Here is a 16,235-nt window from a genome sequence, read left to right as displayed (position 1 = left end):
AGATTAAGAGTCACTTATGGTTTGTCTCCCTCCCAATCCCATCTTCTTTCATTTATTCTTCTCGTACCCACTTAAGCCCCCATGTTGCATCACCACTTCCTCATATCAGGGAGATCATATGATAGTTGCCTTTCTCCGCTTGACTTATTTCGCTAAGTATGATATGCTCTAGTTCCATCCATGTTGTCGCAAATGGCAAGATTTCATTTCTTTTGATGGCTGCATAGTATTCCATTGTGTATATATACCACATCTTCTTGATCCATTCATCTGTTGATGGACATCTAGGTTCTTTCCATAGTTTGGCTATTATGGACATTGCTGCTATAAACATTCGAGTACACGTGCCCCTTTGGATCACTACGTTTGTATCTTTAGGGTAAATACCCAATAGTGCAATTGCTGGGTCATAGGGCAGTTCTATTTTCAACATTTTGAGGAACCTCCATGCTGTTTTCCAGAGTGGCTGCACCAGCTTGCATTCCCACCAACAGTGTAGGAGGGTTCCCCTTTCTCCACATCCTCGCCAGCATTTGTCATTTCCTGACTTGTTGATTTTAGCCATTCTGACTGGTGTGAGGTGATATCGCATTGTGGTTTTGATTTGTATTTCCCTGATGCCAAGTGATATGGAGCACTTTTTCATGTGTCTGTTGGCCATCTGGATGTCTTCTTTGCAGAAATGTCTGTTCATGTCCTCTGCCCATTTCTTGATTGGATTATTTGTTCTTTGGGTGTTGAGTTTGCTAAGTTCTTTATAGATTCTGGACACTAGTCCTTTATCTGATATGTCGTTTGCAAATATCTTCTCCCATTCTGTCAGTTGTCTTTTGATTTTGTTAACTGTTTCCTTTGCTGTGCAAAAGCTTTTGATCTTGATGAAATCCCAATAGTTCATTTTTGCCCTTGCTACCCTTGCCTTTGGCGTTGTTCCTAGGAAGATGTTGCTGCGGCTGAGGTCGAAGAGGTTGCTGCCTGTGTTCTCCTCAAGGATTTTGATGGATTCCTTTCGCACATTGAGGTCCTTCATCCATTTTGAGTCTATTTTTGTGTGTGGTGTAAGGAAATGGTCCAATTTCATTTTTCTGCATGTGACTGTCCAATTTTCCCAGCACCATTTATTGAAGAGGCTGTCTTTTTTCCATTGGATATTCTTTCCTGCTTTGTCGAAGATGAGTTGACCATAGATTTGAGGGTCTATTTCTGGGCTCTCTATTCTGTTCCATTGATCTATGTGTCTGTTTTTGTGCCAGTACCATGCTGTCTTGATGATGACAGCTTTGTAATAGAGCTTGAAGTCTGGAATTGTGATGCCACCAACGTTGGCTTTCTTTTTCAATATCCATTTGGCTATTCGAGGTCTTTTCTGGTTCCATATAAATTTTAGCATTATTTGTTCCATTTCTTTGAAAAAGATGGATGGTACTTTGATAGGAATTGCATTAAATGTGTAGATTGCTTTAGGTAGCATAGACATTTTCACAATATTTATTCTTCCAATCCAGGAGCATGGAACATTTTTCCATTTCTTTGTGTCTTCCTCAATTTCTTTCATGAGTACTTTATAGTTTTCTGAGTATAGATTCTGTGTCTCTTTGGTTAGGTTTATTCCTAGGTATCTTATGGTTTTGGATGCAATTGTAAATGGGATGGACTCCTTAATTTCCCTTTCTTCTGTCTTGCTGTTGGTGTAGAGAAATGCAACTGATTTCTGTGCATTGATTTTATATCCTGACACTTTACTGAATTCCTGTATAAGTTCTAGCAGTTTTGGAGTGGAGTCTTTTGGGTTTTCCACATATAGTATCATATCATCTGCGAAGAGTGATAATTTGACTTCTTCTTTGCCGATTTGGATGCCTTTAATTTCCTTTTGTTTTCGGATTGCTGAGGCTAGGACCTCTAGTACTATGTTGAATAGCAGTGGTGATAATGGACATCCCTGCCGTGTTCCGGACCTTAGCGGAAAAGCTTTCAGTTTTTCTCCATTGAGAATGATATTTGCGGTGGGTTTTTCATAGATGGCTTTGATGATATTGAGGTATGTGCCCTCTATCCCTACACTTTGAAGAGTTTTGATCAGGAAGGGATGCTGTACTTTGTCAAATGCTTTTTCAGCATCTATTGAGAGTATCATATGGTTCTTGTTTTTACTTTTATTGATGTGTTGTATCACATCTTTAGGATGTTCAATAGAGATCTTAAACTTAACTTATCCCAAACTGAGCCCTCATTTTTCTACAAAAACTCACTCTTGCAAGTTTTACTGATTTTTTGCTATTAGTCACTTTATTCTTCCAGCTCTTTAGGCTTTGGTTCTGAGAACCTTACTTCACTCTGCTCTCTTTACATTACATCAAATTCTCTCTGCCTTATGTTTGGGGGAGAAAAAAAAAAAGAAAGAAAAACAAAACAAAACAAAAACAAACAAACAAAAAAAACCCTAGACTCAGAAAATTTCTTATCATCTCTATCTCTACTACCCTGGTACAAGCCACAATTCCCTTTCACCTAAAGCTTTGCAGTATCTTCTTATTTGTTTGCTTACTTTTTTTTTTTTTTTTGTCCACACACAATTCAACATTTTGTACTGATATAAACTTAATTATGTTACTACTCTGCCATAAATACTCCAGTGGCTTCAAATCTGGTTTCATTGCAATGATTTTCCCCTATTGACATGGTCTTGTTCACACACCAACCCAGATACTTCTTTTGTCTGGTGTCAACTTCTCCATAAGGACTTCTATGTATACCCTCTTTAAAATACCATTCCTCCATCCATCCTCCATACTTTTCTCCTTGCAGGTTTTTTTTTTTTTCTTTTTCCCTTTAGGACACCTCACCATTTATTATTCTATATAATGTACTAACTTATAATTATTTTTTTCTCTCCTGTTATCATCCCTCTCCCAAAACTAGAATGTAAAATTTAGGAGGTTAGAGATTTACTTTGGTTGGTTTTAGTACCTTCTAAATACCCAGCTTTACAAATAGCACTTGATTAAAGTAGTCACATGAAAAAAAATATTGAATGTTAAGTGACAGGTGTCTTTCACTTCTTCCTTTTACTTATGAAAGATCCATCTTAAATTAAGCCTATGCTTATACACATTTCACTCCTTGTTTGTTTACATAAACTTAATCCACAGCATTAATTTCTCCTTATTCAAACTCCTCTTTTGGTTTTGGAGTGCTTTTCAATATTTTCTGAAATATTCTGCTTATAATTTCTCAAACTTTGGTTATATCATTTAGAACTTGACAGAGCCACAAATTGTAGGCTGTATCAAACTACAACTTAAGAAATCTTATTGAAAAGTTTCCATTTGTTTAGTATTGCATTTGTAGAAGTTGGGATGTTATAAGACATAAAACTGATAAAATTTTTCTAGATCTCTGAAGGCAACTGTCTTTTAAGAAAAATATAATTAAAGAAGTTCTAAAGTTTTTTGCACGAGGGAGGATCATTAGAATATATTTCAGATCACTTGAAGTTTCTAAACTGAGTAACTTATTTTGTATCTGCTGGAAAGCAAAACCAAGTTGTGGCAATAAACTAACGATGCTTTTAGATTCAAAATCATACCTCATATTATTTCAAATACTTTTTCATACAGACTATTTACTACATATGAAAATAAAAACATTGCTTATTCAATGATTATCAAATGGATACAAGGTGTTATCTCTCTCCAGTTCTACTATATAAGCACTGGTGAGTCATGCATATTTTTATACTTTTATACTTATGATTTTTTAATAAAACACTATATTTTTATTCCTTTGATTAAAAAATAATTAATATTATTTTATTAATGATTATTTTATGAATAATAGTTACATAGGATAGCCTGACAGCAGCCCATTCATGGTGGCACAGAGACCACAGTTGAATACATAGTAATACATAGTATTTCAAGGTTCCTCCTTTGAAAGAGAACTCTTACTCATCTTAGTTATTGTGTCATAAGGACTCTATTTCTTCAGATTATCTCATTTTATAGATTACAGAGCTATTGGAAAAAGTGACTGCTTATATATAACTTTTATATTATTGAACATTACAATTTATTTTGGTTTCATGTGCCCGTGTTTTTTTCTGAATTTACATTTAACTTTTCTCTTACTTGTTCAACTACTATGAAAATAAAACTGAGGGAAACATGTTTTAAAGGGTTCTGATTGGTGTTTTTAAAAATTTTTGGAAATGATAAGAGTGAAAGAGAGAAATACAGGAATACCACAATATGTTATCATATGGTAATCAAATGCAAACTTCTTTAGTTTTTAGAACTTTCTTTAGATTTTAATTTCAAATTAAATTTGAGAAACCATACATTGATCTAGAGTAGTGCGTTATAGTTCATGGCTTTCTGGAGCTCCTAAATATATGATAATTTTCCTTCTAAATGGCTCATATTTCTTTACCCTGAGATCATGACCAGAGCCAAAGGCAGTGGCTTAACCCACTGAGCCATCCAGGTGCCCCTAAATGCCTGATATTTCTTAAAACTTATATTAGACTATAAACACTTTGAGGCTATGGTCTTTTGTTTATTTTTTTTCATTCTGTATATAGAACTTAGATGCTTGAAAAATATTTGAACTCATTAAAAAGCTATTGAATGCATAAATGAAAACCAATTTATAGACCCAATTAACAGCATTTTATTAATAATATCAGCAATTACACTGTCATAATTAATTCTATGTAATAAACATATTTCTATGTCTTCATCTGTTTAAGAATATGTCTATTTAATAAAGAACTGTTACATTTTGTAAGGCGTTTACATGTGTAGAAATATTTTTACATGTTGGTGCCAATACTAAAGTCAACAAGATTTTATCAGGCATCTACAATGTGTCCAGTACAGATGCTATTAGTCTTGGTGATGTCTGCTTGACAATTCCAGGCGAGGTGAAGCAGAAAACTCAATATCTTGATAAGTAGAGTTATGTACTACCTAAATAAGGATGTTTCTTTACTCTGATAATCTGCTTATTCTTTATTTAGTAGCATTTGTTGATTGTCTACCATGTACTAAGTACTATGTTGAGTGATACTTTATTTTATCTACTCTAATTTGTAGTGTTTTTTCCCCCTAGAAACTTATCACATTGCACTAAACAAACAGAAATTGCTGTCTAAATCAATCTTTCCACCTTTTCATTTATTGTATTTTCCTTATTGGAGTAATAATTAGTAAATGACCACTGCTATACGTCAGACATTATTTTAAGCATCAGAGTTACACCAATAAGTAAAAGAGACTAAAACTTGCTGTGGAAATATATTTCATCCTAATAGAAAATATATATATTAAACAACAAGCACCATAAGTAGACAAATTGTAATAAGCTCAAGAAAGAATAAATGTTTTAGAAAAAAAGAAAACGTTAGAACTTCTGCTGCTGCTACTGGCAAGTTGAACAACACTGAAGCACCCCTTCCACTGAGAACAACCAAAATATTTGGACATATTTGTTTAAAAATAGGCTCAAAGACATGTGAACACTAAATAAAGTAATGAAAAATTATGAGGCTAAAATGCAAGAGGAGAATCCAGAATAGGAGCTCAATACTTAGTTGAACATTTTTTTTTTTTTTCTAAACGTATCTAGAGGAGATAGCCAAGAAACTTGAGAAAACTTGAGAAAATTTTTTGTCAGTCTTGCAAGGCAGGTGAACAGAAACTGGAATTCAAGGTCTTCTTAGGAGAGGAACCTGTATTAAAGTTCCAAAAACTTATAGCTAACATCACCTTTAATGGTAAGGAATTCAAAGTTTTCCCATTAAGGTCAGGTACAAGGCAAGGATGTCCCTTCTTACCACTTCTTTTGAACATCAGATGATCCTATCCTCATCATTATTGGAAAATAATTAGTTTAAACCTAATTATTTTCCAAAGGCCCCACTTTCAAATACCATTACATTGGGAGTTTGGGCTTTGACCTGTAAGACTTGATGGGACATAACATTCAGTCCATAATGGAGAGTAAATGAAATAGAAGTTGCATAAAACAGTATCATATAACATGAACTTTAGCCAAGGGAAATTAAATAAATCTAAGTAAGATTTATAATAAAACTAAAATAATTGACTGTAATATTTATATAAGTATAGAGTCTAAAAACAGACCTATTCATATATAAATATATTATTTCACTGTAGTATGGAAATGACAATGTAGAAAGTAGTCAATATACACATAGAAAAGTAAATTCATGACCCTAGATCATTTCATACATAAAAATTCAGTCCATATAGATTTTAAATATAAATATAAAGGACATAAAAATCTTATAAACTACTATCTTCAGGACTTTGGAATGGGATGAAATTTCCTAAACAGGGCACAAAAGCACTAAACATTAAAAAGTGGACATCATTAAAATTAAGAATACTTTTAATTGGGACGCCTGGGTGGCTCAGTTGGTTAAGCAGCTGCCTTCGGCTCAGGTCATGATCCCAGCGTCCTGGGATCGAGTCCCACATCGCGCTCCTCGCTCCGCAGGGAGCCTGCTTCTCCCTCTGACTCTGCCTGCCATTCTGTCCCATTCTGTCTGCCTGTGCTCACTCTTGCTCTCTCTTTCTCTCTCTGACAAATAAATAAATAAAATCTTTAAAAAAAAAAAAAGAATACTTTTCCATTAAATAAGACACAACTGGGCATCTGGGTAGCTCATTGTTAAGCCTCTGCCTTCAGCTCAGGTCATGATCTCAGGTTCCTGGGATCACACATCGGGCTCTCTGCTTGGCCGGGAGCCTCCTTCTCTCTCTCTCTCTCTGCCTGCGTCCCTGCCTACTTGTGATCTCTCTCTGTCAAATAAATAAATAAAATCTTAAAAGAAAAAAAAAAAAAGACACAACTAAGACATTGGGATGTAAACCATAGAAAGAAGATATTTGGAAAACTTAAAAATAACAGGAGTTTTGGTTGCCTGGGTGGCTCAGTGGGTTAAGCCTCTACCTTCGGCTCAGGGCATGATATCAGGGTCCTGGGATCGAGTCCCGCATTGGGCTCTCTGCTCGGGATCGAGTCCCGCATCGGGCTCTCTGCTTGGCTTTACCTCCTCTCTCTGCCTGCCTCTCTGCCTAACTTGTGATCTCTGCCTGTCAAATAAACAAATAAAAAAATCTTAAAAAAAAAAAAAGAATAACAGGAGTTTTATATCCATGGTGAAAAATAATGAATACTGTTATGCTGAAAATAAAAAATAAATTAAAAAAAAAAAAAAAAGAAGGGATAAAAAAAAAAAAAAATCCCAAATGAAAATTACAGACTACCCTATACAATGAAGGGTAATATTTGAAGAACCAATTAACAAAGGATAATGTGCAATAATCAATATAACTCATCAGCATCATACTTAATTCCATAATGAGATACTATTTTATAAGAATAAGAATGAGTAAATTACAAAAAACAGAATAAACAAATTGATTATTTCCAAGTGCTGATGAATATGTATAGTAACTAGGATCCCCTACTCTAGTGGTAGGAATATAATCATTTACACAGGTTGCCCTTATATATTGAAGTTGATGATAGAACAATCCTGTTATTGAGGAATTCCGTTCTTAGGTATATATTTTTAAAATATATGTATATTTGAACTCAGAAATGTGTAAACATTTTTATGGCAGTATATGTCTTAACAGCCTCAAACTGGAAACAATTGAAATGCCCATGAAGTGCAGACTGCATAGATAGATCCTGGTGTAGTCACACAATGAAAACCTATGCAGGGAAAAAAAAAAAATGAACTCTATATGCACAAAGGATGGATGAGTCAAACTGTTGAGAAAAAAAAAAAAAAAACAGATCTCTATCCAAAAACCATACTGTAATATTCTATTTATCTAAAAGACACAAACAGAAAAATTGAGCTATGGTTCTAAGTTCAAAATACTGGTACATGGGGTGCCTGTGTGGCACAGTTGGTGAAGCGACTGCCATCAGCTCAGTTCATAATCCTGGAGTCCCGGGATCAAGTCCCACATTAGCCTTCCTGCTCAGCAGAGAGTCTGCTTCTCCCTATGACCCTCTCCCCTCTCCTGCTTTCTCTCTTTCTCTCTCTCAAGTAAATAAATAAAATCTTTAAAAAAAATACTGGTACCTTTAGGGAAGATGGATAAATATTTAACAGATATTTACAGAAATTCTATCCAAAAACAACAGAATTCACATTCTTCCCAAATGCACATGAAACATTTTCCAAGATAGAATGGGTTAGGCCACAAAACAAGACTTAGTAAATTTAAGAACATGGAAGAAATATCAAACATCTTTTCTGTCTACAATGGTATGAAACTAGAGATTAATTACACAAAGAAATTAGAAAATTAACAAATATGTGAAGATTAAACAACATGTTATTAAATTATCAGTACGTCAAAGAAGAAACCAGAAGAGAGATCAGAAAATGCCTTCAGACATACAAAAATGGAATGTAACATACCAAAATTTATGGGTTGCTGCATAAGCAGTTCTAAGAGAAAAGTTCATAGCAATAAATACCCACCTCAAGAAACAAGAAAAGCCTCAAATAAACAACTTAACTTTACAACTCAAGGAACTAGAGGAAAAAGAAAAAAAATATTAGAAGGAAAGAAATAATAACTATTAGGGCAGAAATGAATGAAATAGAGATTAAAATGGCAATGAAAAAGATCAATAAAATTAAGAGACAATTCTTTGGAAAGATTAACAAAATTGACAAACTTTCCGTTAAACTTACCAAAAGAGAGAAGGGGGGGGAGTTAAATAAATAAAATAAGAAATGAAAGAGATGCTATAACTGATACCACAGAAATAAAAAGTATCATGATAGACATTTAGGAGCATTATATGCTAACAAATTAAACAACACAAAAGAAGTAGATAAATTCCTAGTAATATACAAACTACAAAGACTAGATTATGATGATATAGAAAACCATACAGACCCTATACTAGCAATGAGATTTAATCAGTAATCAAAAACCTCTCAACAAACAGAAGTCCAGGTACAGATGACTTCACTGGTAATCAACAAAACATTTACAGAAGGATTAATATAATCCTTCTCCAACTCTTCTAAAACTCTTCTAAAAAATAAAAGAGGTGGAAACTCTTCCAAACATATTTTATGAGGTCAGCATTACCCTAATACTAAACCCAGACAAACATGCTACCAAGAAAACAATTATAGACCAATATCCCTGATGAACATGAATGCAAACATCCTTAACATCCTTAAAATAGTGTAGGAGGGTTCCCCTTTCTCTGCATCCTCGCCAGCATCTGTCATTTCCTGACTTGTTGATTTTAGCCATTCAGATGTGGTATATATACACAATGGAATACTATGCAGCCATCAAAAGAAATGAAATCTTGCCATTTGCGACAACATGGATGGAACTAGAGTGTATCATGCTTAGCAAAATAAGTCAAGCAGAGAAAGACAACTATCATATGATCTCCCTGATATGAGGAAGTGGTGATGCAACATGGGGACTTAAGTGGGTAGGAGAAGAATCAATGAAACAAGATGGGATTGGGAGGGAGACAAACCATAAGTGACTCTTAATCTCACAAAACAAACTGAGGGTTGCTGGGGGGAGGGGGTTTGGGAGAAGGGGGTGGGATTATGGACATTGGGGCTTTGGTGAGTGCTGTGAAGTTTGTAAACCTGGTGATTCACAGACCTGTACCCCTGGGGATAAAAATATATGTTTATAAAAAATAAAAAATTTAAAAAAAACATCCTTAAAATACTAGCAAACTGAGTTTAACAATACATTAAAAGGATCATATACTTTGATTATGTAGGATTTAATCCAGTGTGCAAGGATGGTTCAATATCCACTAATCAGTGTGATAGACCTCATTAATAAAATTAAGGATAAAAATCACATGATCTTCTCAATAGATGTAGAACAAATTCATCTGATAAAATTAAGCATCCACTTATGGCATATGCCCATGTTTTATTCAACATACTTTTAGAAATCTTAGCCTAAATAATTCATTGAAAATGGAAAGACATTTCATATTCACAGATTGAAAGAATTGATATTGGTGATTTTAAGAAATAGAGAAAGATGTGGAAGAAATTAATAAGCTTTTTTTTTAAGTTTACAGAAAAAATATATAAATTTTCCTTGTTTATTTATTTGACTCAAAAGACTATTTTATCATAATTCATTATTATAATTTCTTTCATGATTAGATTATTTTCAATAGAACTATTAAAGTAAAACATTACCTTGTACTAACATTAAAAGTTCTGTATTTGTTGCATATGGAGGCATTAAGCGGTTGGCTTACTTTTTTCATTTTATGCCAAATTTTAAAACTCATCTTTTATGTATGAGAAATATCAAAATTAGCTATTAAAACCCCCGACTGAGCAAATCAGAGTTCTGGTTATGTTCATGCCTGTTGGCCCATTTAAAGAATATACTAGTAACATATAAGCAAAAACTACCCTGTTATTAAAGATAAGGAATTTAATTCATTTAAGCTCTTTTAAGGAATAAAATTCATTTAATGAATTTTAATTCATTCACTCCCCATTTCCTGCTTCACAATTGTTAGATCATTCATTCATTCATTCATTCAATACATGTGCCAGGTATGACACTAAATTTTGGGGCCTCTTTTGTTAACAAAACAAATATTGTGCTCTACTGGAAACTTCCATAGGTGAGAAAAAGATAAACTGAGTAATATGTAATATATGAAACACTGATGAGTGTTGTAAAAACAAAGAAGTGTATAGGCATAGAAGGTAGAGGCAATGTCTTACTCTTTTAGTTAAGAAGGTAAGTGCAGACCTCCACTTGCATGGAAAAGTCAAAGAATGAAACGAGGAAGAAGCTCTTTGTGGATGAACATTCTAAACAGACCATAGTTTATGGAAGCTTCTTTTCTGTGTTTGGGGGAAAGCAAGCAAGCCAGTGCGGCTGGGACAGTATGAGCAATGAGGAGAGTGGTAGGGTAGTGTTGAGTTGAGAGTCAGGCAGTGTCCAAATTATTCAGAATCTTGAAACCATGGTGAGGACTATGGATTTGACTTTGGCTGAAGTGGAAAGCCTCTGAAAGATTTTAAATAGAAGTGGGATTTCCATTGTAAAAGGTTTATTCTAGTAGGTTTCTTGAGAATAGATGGGGGCAGGTTGTGAGTGTGTGTGTGTGTGTGTGTGTGTGTGTTGGAATTATTGCAGTTTTCCAGAGACAAAATGATGGTGGCTGAGAGTACAATGGTAACAAAGAAAGTGGCAAGAAATGATAATTAGAAATCTTTTGTTGTCATTGGTGTTGTTTATTTGTAGTTTAAGAACCAGACTACCAGGCACCTGGGTGGCTCAGTGGGTTAAGCCTCTGCCTTCGGCTCAGGTCATGATCTCAGGGTCCTGGGATCAAGCCCCGCATCGGGCTCTCTGCTCTGCAGGGAGCCTGCTTCCTCCTCTCTCTCTGCCTGCCTCTCTGCCTACTTGTGATCTCTATCTGTCAAATAAATAAATAAAATCTTAAAAAAAAAAAAGAACCAGACTATCAATTTAAGTTGAATTACAGATGAATGGATCAAGAAGATGTGGTATATATACACAATGGAATATTATGCAGCCATCAAAAGAAATGAAATCTTGCCATTTGCGACAACATGGATGGAACTAGAGTGTATCATGCTTAGCGAAATAAGTCAAGCAGAGAAAGACAACTATCATATGATCTCCCTGATATGAGGAAGTGGTGATGCAACATGGGGGCTTAAGTGGGTAGGAGAAGAATAAATGAAACCAGATGGAATTGGGAGGGAGACAAACCATAAGTGACTCTTAATCTCACAAAACCAACTGAGGGTTGCTGGGGGGAGGGGGTTTGGGAGAAGGGGGTGGGATTATGGACATTGGGGAGGGTATGTGCTTTGGTGAGTGCTGTGAAGTGTGTAAACCTGGTGATTCACAGACCTGTACCCCTGCGGATAAAAATATATGTTTATAAGTTGAATTACACACACATGCACACACACCTGAAAGGATCATATTAAAATTGCATTCAGTTTGATATTTATCTCAAAAATAGCTTAAAAGTGGAAGACTGCATAATTCAACATCAGAGATATATAGATATTTAATTTGAGTCTTTCAAATTGCAATATTTTGTAATTTTAAATGCACAAGTCTGGAATATTTTTGTTAGATTTATTCCTAAGTAGTTGATAATGCTTTTGTTTTACTGTATTATCTGTAACATCCAGCTTAATAATAAGGGAAGTTAATTGTCATTTTACTATTAAGCATAATGTTTATTGAAGCCTGTTTGAACACTTTTTATGAGATTGTCAGATTAAGAAATTTCATGTTATCAAAAAAAAATTTCATGTAGGGTATAGTTATTTTTTAACTATTAATAGGTTATGGGTTTTCCTGAAGACATTCCTACATTTATGCACAATATCATATTCTTTTTTCTGTTAATGTGATAGATTTGATCAATTTCATAATGTAAAGCCATCTTTGTATTTTTTTTTTAAACTTATTCGTCATGTATCATCCAGTCTCTATATTGTCACATTTTATTTGCTTACATTTATTTAAGATTTTTGTGTCAGGGGGCACCTGGGTGGTTCAGTGGGTTAAGGCCTCTGCCTTCGGCTCAGGTAATGATCCCAGGGTCCTGGAATGGAGCCCCGCATCGGGTTCTCTGCTCAGCAGGGAGCCTGCTTCTTCCTCCTTTCTCTGCCTGCTTATCTGCCTACTTGTGATCTCTGTCTGTCAAATGAATAAATAAAATCTTTTAAAAAAAAGATTTTTGTGTCTATATTTATGAAAAAAAAGTTGTGTAACTTACCTTTATTGTAATGTCTTTGTCAAGTTTTTAAGCTAATTTATACTATTCTTATAAAAGATTTGGAATTAGGTTCTACTTTGCAGATAGAGCTGACATAATTTACTCATAGATTTAAATGAAGTTATGAGACAGTTTAGAGTTACAATAAATCCAAAATTTCCAGTATTTTAAAATGATTCAGATAAACTGGGGTGAGTTTTCTGAAATCCTCTTCTATATTTTTCTACTCTTTCAGTAAAATAAGGAGCAAGGTTATCAGCTAAGAGTGTCTGTGATGGTGTTACAGATGAAGGTGGGAAAGTATGGCATCATCACCTTGAAGATTGGTGAGTTCATTGAGTAAAGAACTATGAAAGAATAATTATAGCTATGAACAATGAAATCCAAAATGTGTAGGGGAGGAAAATCTTCAAGGTTAAGAAATCATCCCATGGAATAGCTAAGCTAAGTTTAATTTAGAACAAAGAAGTGAAGTGAATATTGAAAATAGTTTTGGAATATAGGGGATTTTGCTGACTATGAGTTAGTTAAACAGGCACAGTGAAAAACTTTGATATTTGGTTGGGAAGATAAAAGATTATTATAAGGAGTGTTCAGAATCATACATCTGGATAATAAGGGATTACTTTAGAGTCTTGGATTCTGTGTTGATAGAGATTATCATAGATGTGAATCATCATGGGATTAATCTTTATGGTCTCTTCAAGGAATAGAAATACTTAGTCTAAATGCAGCTTCATTTTGGAGACGGATCTCTTTCTTTGGATTGATAAACTGGTCATTGTTGAAGGAATCAGTTTTGTCAGAAAACTAGGAAATCTATGCTTCTTCTCTTTAACTTTGAGATGGTTTCTTAGTCTATTTGAATATAAAAATATTATAGAAGAAATGGCTTATGAAAAACAAAAATTCATTTCTCTTAGTTCTAGATACTAAGAAGTTCAAGATCAAGTGCTAGAAACTTCCAGGTCTGGTAAAGTCCTGCTTCCTGGTTCATTGATTGCCGTGTTTTCAGTGTAACCTCCCCTGGTGGAAGAGAGGAGGAATCTCTCTTGGACTTTCTTTTATAAGGGCTCTGACATTGTGATCTAATCCCCTCCCTAAAGGCCCCACCTCCAAATTCCAGTACATTGGGGATTAGGTTTCAATATTTCAATCTTGTAGATTCACAAACATTCAGTCTATAATAGATGGGGATGTTGAGGAAATAGGAACACTTATCTTTGTAAGATAGAGAGTTTCTGTAGGATTCATCCTAATATTGCTATGCTTAGTGTTTGAAGGCAAGGGGTAAGTAGCCTAGCTAAAAACCTCTCAGCATGCCTAGTTATATAGTTTTTATTTATTCAAGTTGTCACATAAATTAACTTCAGGTGATGCAATAAATCTCTCATTAAATACACATCCACTGATTTCTGTCAGTCATATATTATTTTTGTTTAACGAATTTTTGTTATATTTTGCTTTTGTAAAACAATTTTTTTAATATTATGCTAATGTTGATCACTGTATGTGCTGAAACTTTCTAAAGAGTATTTAAGCTATTTCTATGTCAACATTGTTATGGTTAAACTCCAAAGTAAAGGAAATGTAATCATATGCCACCAAATCTGTGCTACTTGGAAGTCTGTTTCAAGTATTTAGGACAAATAAAGTCTCATTATTTATATTTTATAAATTAATTAGAATAAAGCCATTCTTCAGATTATTTCACAAGTAGAGCAATATTATATTAAGAAATTCTTTATTTCTGTGTAATATTTAATCATCTTTCCTTGACAAAAAAATAGCAAAGAACTCCGTATCATTGATATTTTATTTTTAATTATATAATAGGTGAAATGAATTATAAATTATTTTTAATACATTTCTCATAAAATTCTTTGACTTCTTGTTTAATTACTCCTGATTTTAAAAAGATTATATCACAATTTACAAATTGGAGATTTTTCAATTATATTTCTAGGATTTCCACTGTGGAATCTTATTTTTGTTATATTGTATCCCATTTTTAGTCTATTGAGAACATTCTATGGAAATCAATATTTATTTTCTTAATCTTCACATGTCTATAAAAATGTTCATTGAATAGTTTCTTTCTCTTATTACTTATTTTGAAATCATGTTAGATTACAACTTTGTATAACATATAAATCCTAATTCAGAATATTCTTTCCTCAGAAATCCGAGGCATGGTTATTGTCTTTTTGTACCTTGCCAAACCAATGTGATACCAATCTTATTTCTTGTTAGGTAACAACTTCTCCTTCTTCTTCCTCCTCCTTTCCTCAACCTTCTTCTTCTTCTCAATGAATTGACTTTTAAACTTTCACCAGGGAGGATGAAGGTGTTGGCTGCTCTTTTGTTTATTTGTCTTTTTATGGATATTTGATGTGTGCATGTGAGTGTTTGTGTGTATATATGTATATAAGTAAGTGTGTGAGCTGAGTTTGAGAGTTCAGAATTTCTTTAATTTAGGGCAAGTAATTTCAATAATTAAGAATTAAAATAACCTTTACTTTCACTTCTTTATCCAAGCAATATGAAATATTTAGTTTAAGCACTTAATTTTTGTATCTTTCATTGATATGAATTGTTTGATGAATGTGCCAATGCATCCAGTCATTTTGGTTTTATATATGTGAGAAAGCGGTGTGAATGACCAGAAACAAAGGTCTGTTTTTTCTTTACAGACACAACTGTATTATATGCTTCGTCAATAGACTTACTGAAATAACAATGAACTTCAATTCTCTCTTTTGGAAACTAAACCTATCCAAGTTTACATTTCTTTCTTATATTGCATTACAGCATGGAAAAGCAGCCTCAACACCTTCCCTTGCCATAAAGTTATACAAACAGTGTGAAGAAAAGGTTGCGCAGGATGTCGGGAGCCCTATCCGACACCCTCCTACCTTACAGGGAGATTGCCTGCACTCCATGATGCTGTCCACTAACTGAGGATGGATAAATCTGTATCAAGCTGAAAAAAAAATGAATATTAAAATTAATACACTACAATCTCTGTGAGAGGTAAATAATCAAAATTAAGTCTTCATGGACTTGTCATTACTATCTGGTAAAAATAAAATTTTCATCATAGGTAAAGGGAGTTAAAAAAAAGGAAAGGAAAAAGTGATGAAAACAAAATGTGCATAGAATGATCTAACAGAAAAATAAATCCAAGGACTATGTTTTGTTTTGTCATTTGTTTGTTTTTTTCTTTTATAATACCTACTATGTTGGGGAAATTAAACTTTATAAATCGATATTCAATTTAATATTGAGAATTGTGAAAATAACTTGCAAATATTTTCAAAATGATAACATAAGCTGATAAACTGATAATATCTTTATGTAAAATTTATAGATGTATATTTACATAT

General features: G+C 33.6%; 1 protein-coding gene across 1 annotated transcript in view; it reads left to right on the top strand.

Annotated features, from left to right (window-relative positions):
• The window catches only part of LOC309863867 (uncharacterized protein), a 199,102-nt gene extending 183,137 nt beyond the window's left edge, over positions 1–15,965 (top strand). The window contains exons 5-7 of the mRNA XM_082729125.1: positions 3,621–3,718; positions 13,085–13,175; positions 15,661–15,965. Coding sequence (XP_082585251.1) covers positions 3,621–3,718; positions 13,085–13,092 — 106 coding nt within the window. The 3' untranslated portion in view covers positions 13,093–13,175; positions 15,661–15,965. The remainder of the gene's footprint in view (positions 1–3,620; positions 3,719–13,084; positions 13,176–15,660) is intronic.
• The last annotated feature ends 270 nt before the right edge of the window (positions 15,966–16,235 follow it).

The sequence above is a fragment of the Mustela nivalis genome (genome assembly GCF_964662115.1).
Source record: "Mustela nivalis genome assembly, chromosome: 4".
Classification (NCBI taxonomy): domain Eukaryota; kingdom Metazoa; phylum Chordata; class Mammalia; order Carnivora; family Mustelidae; genus Mustela; species Mustela nivalis.
The sequence above is the reverse complement of the archived record's forward strand: the minus strand, read 5'-3'. Positions and strand labels throughout refer to the sequence as shown.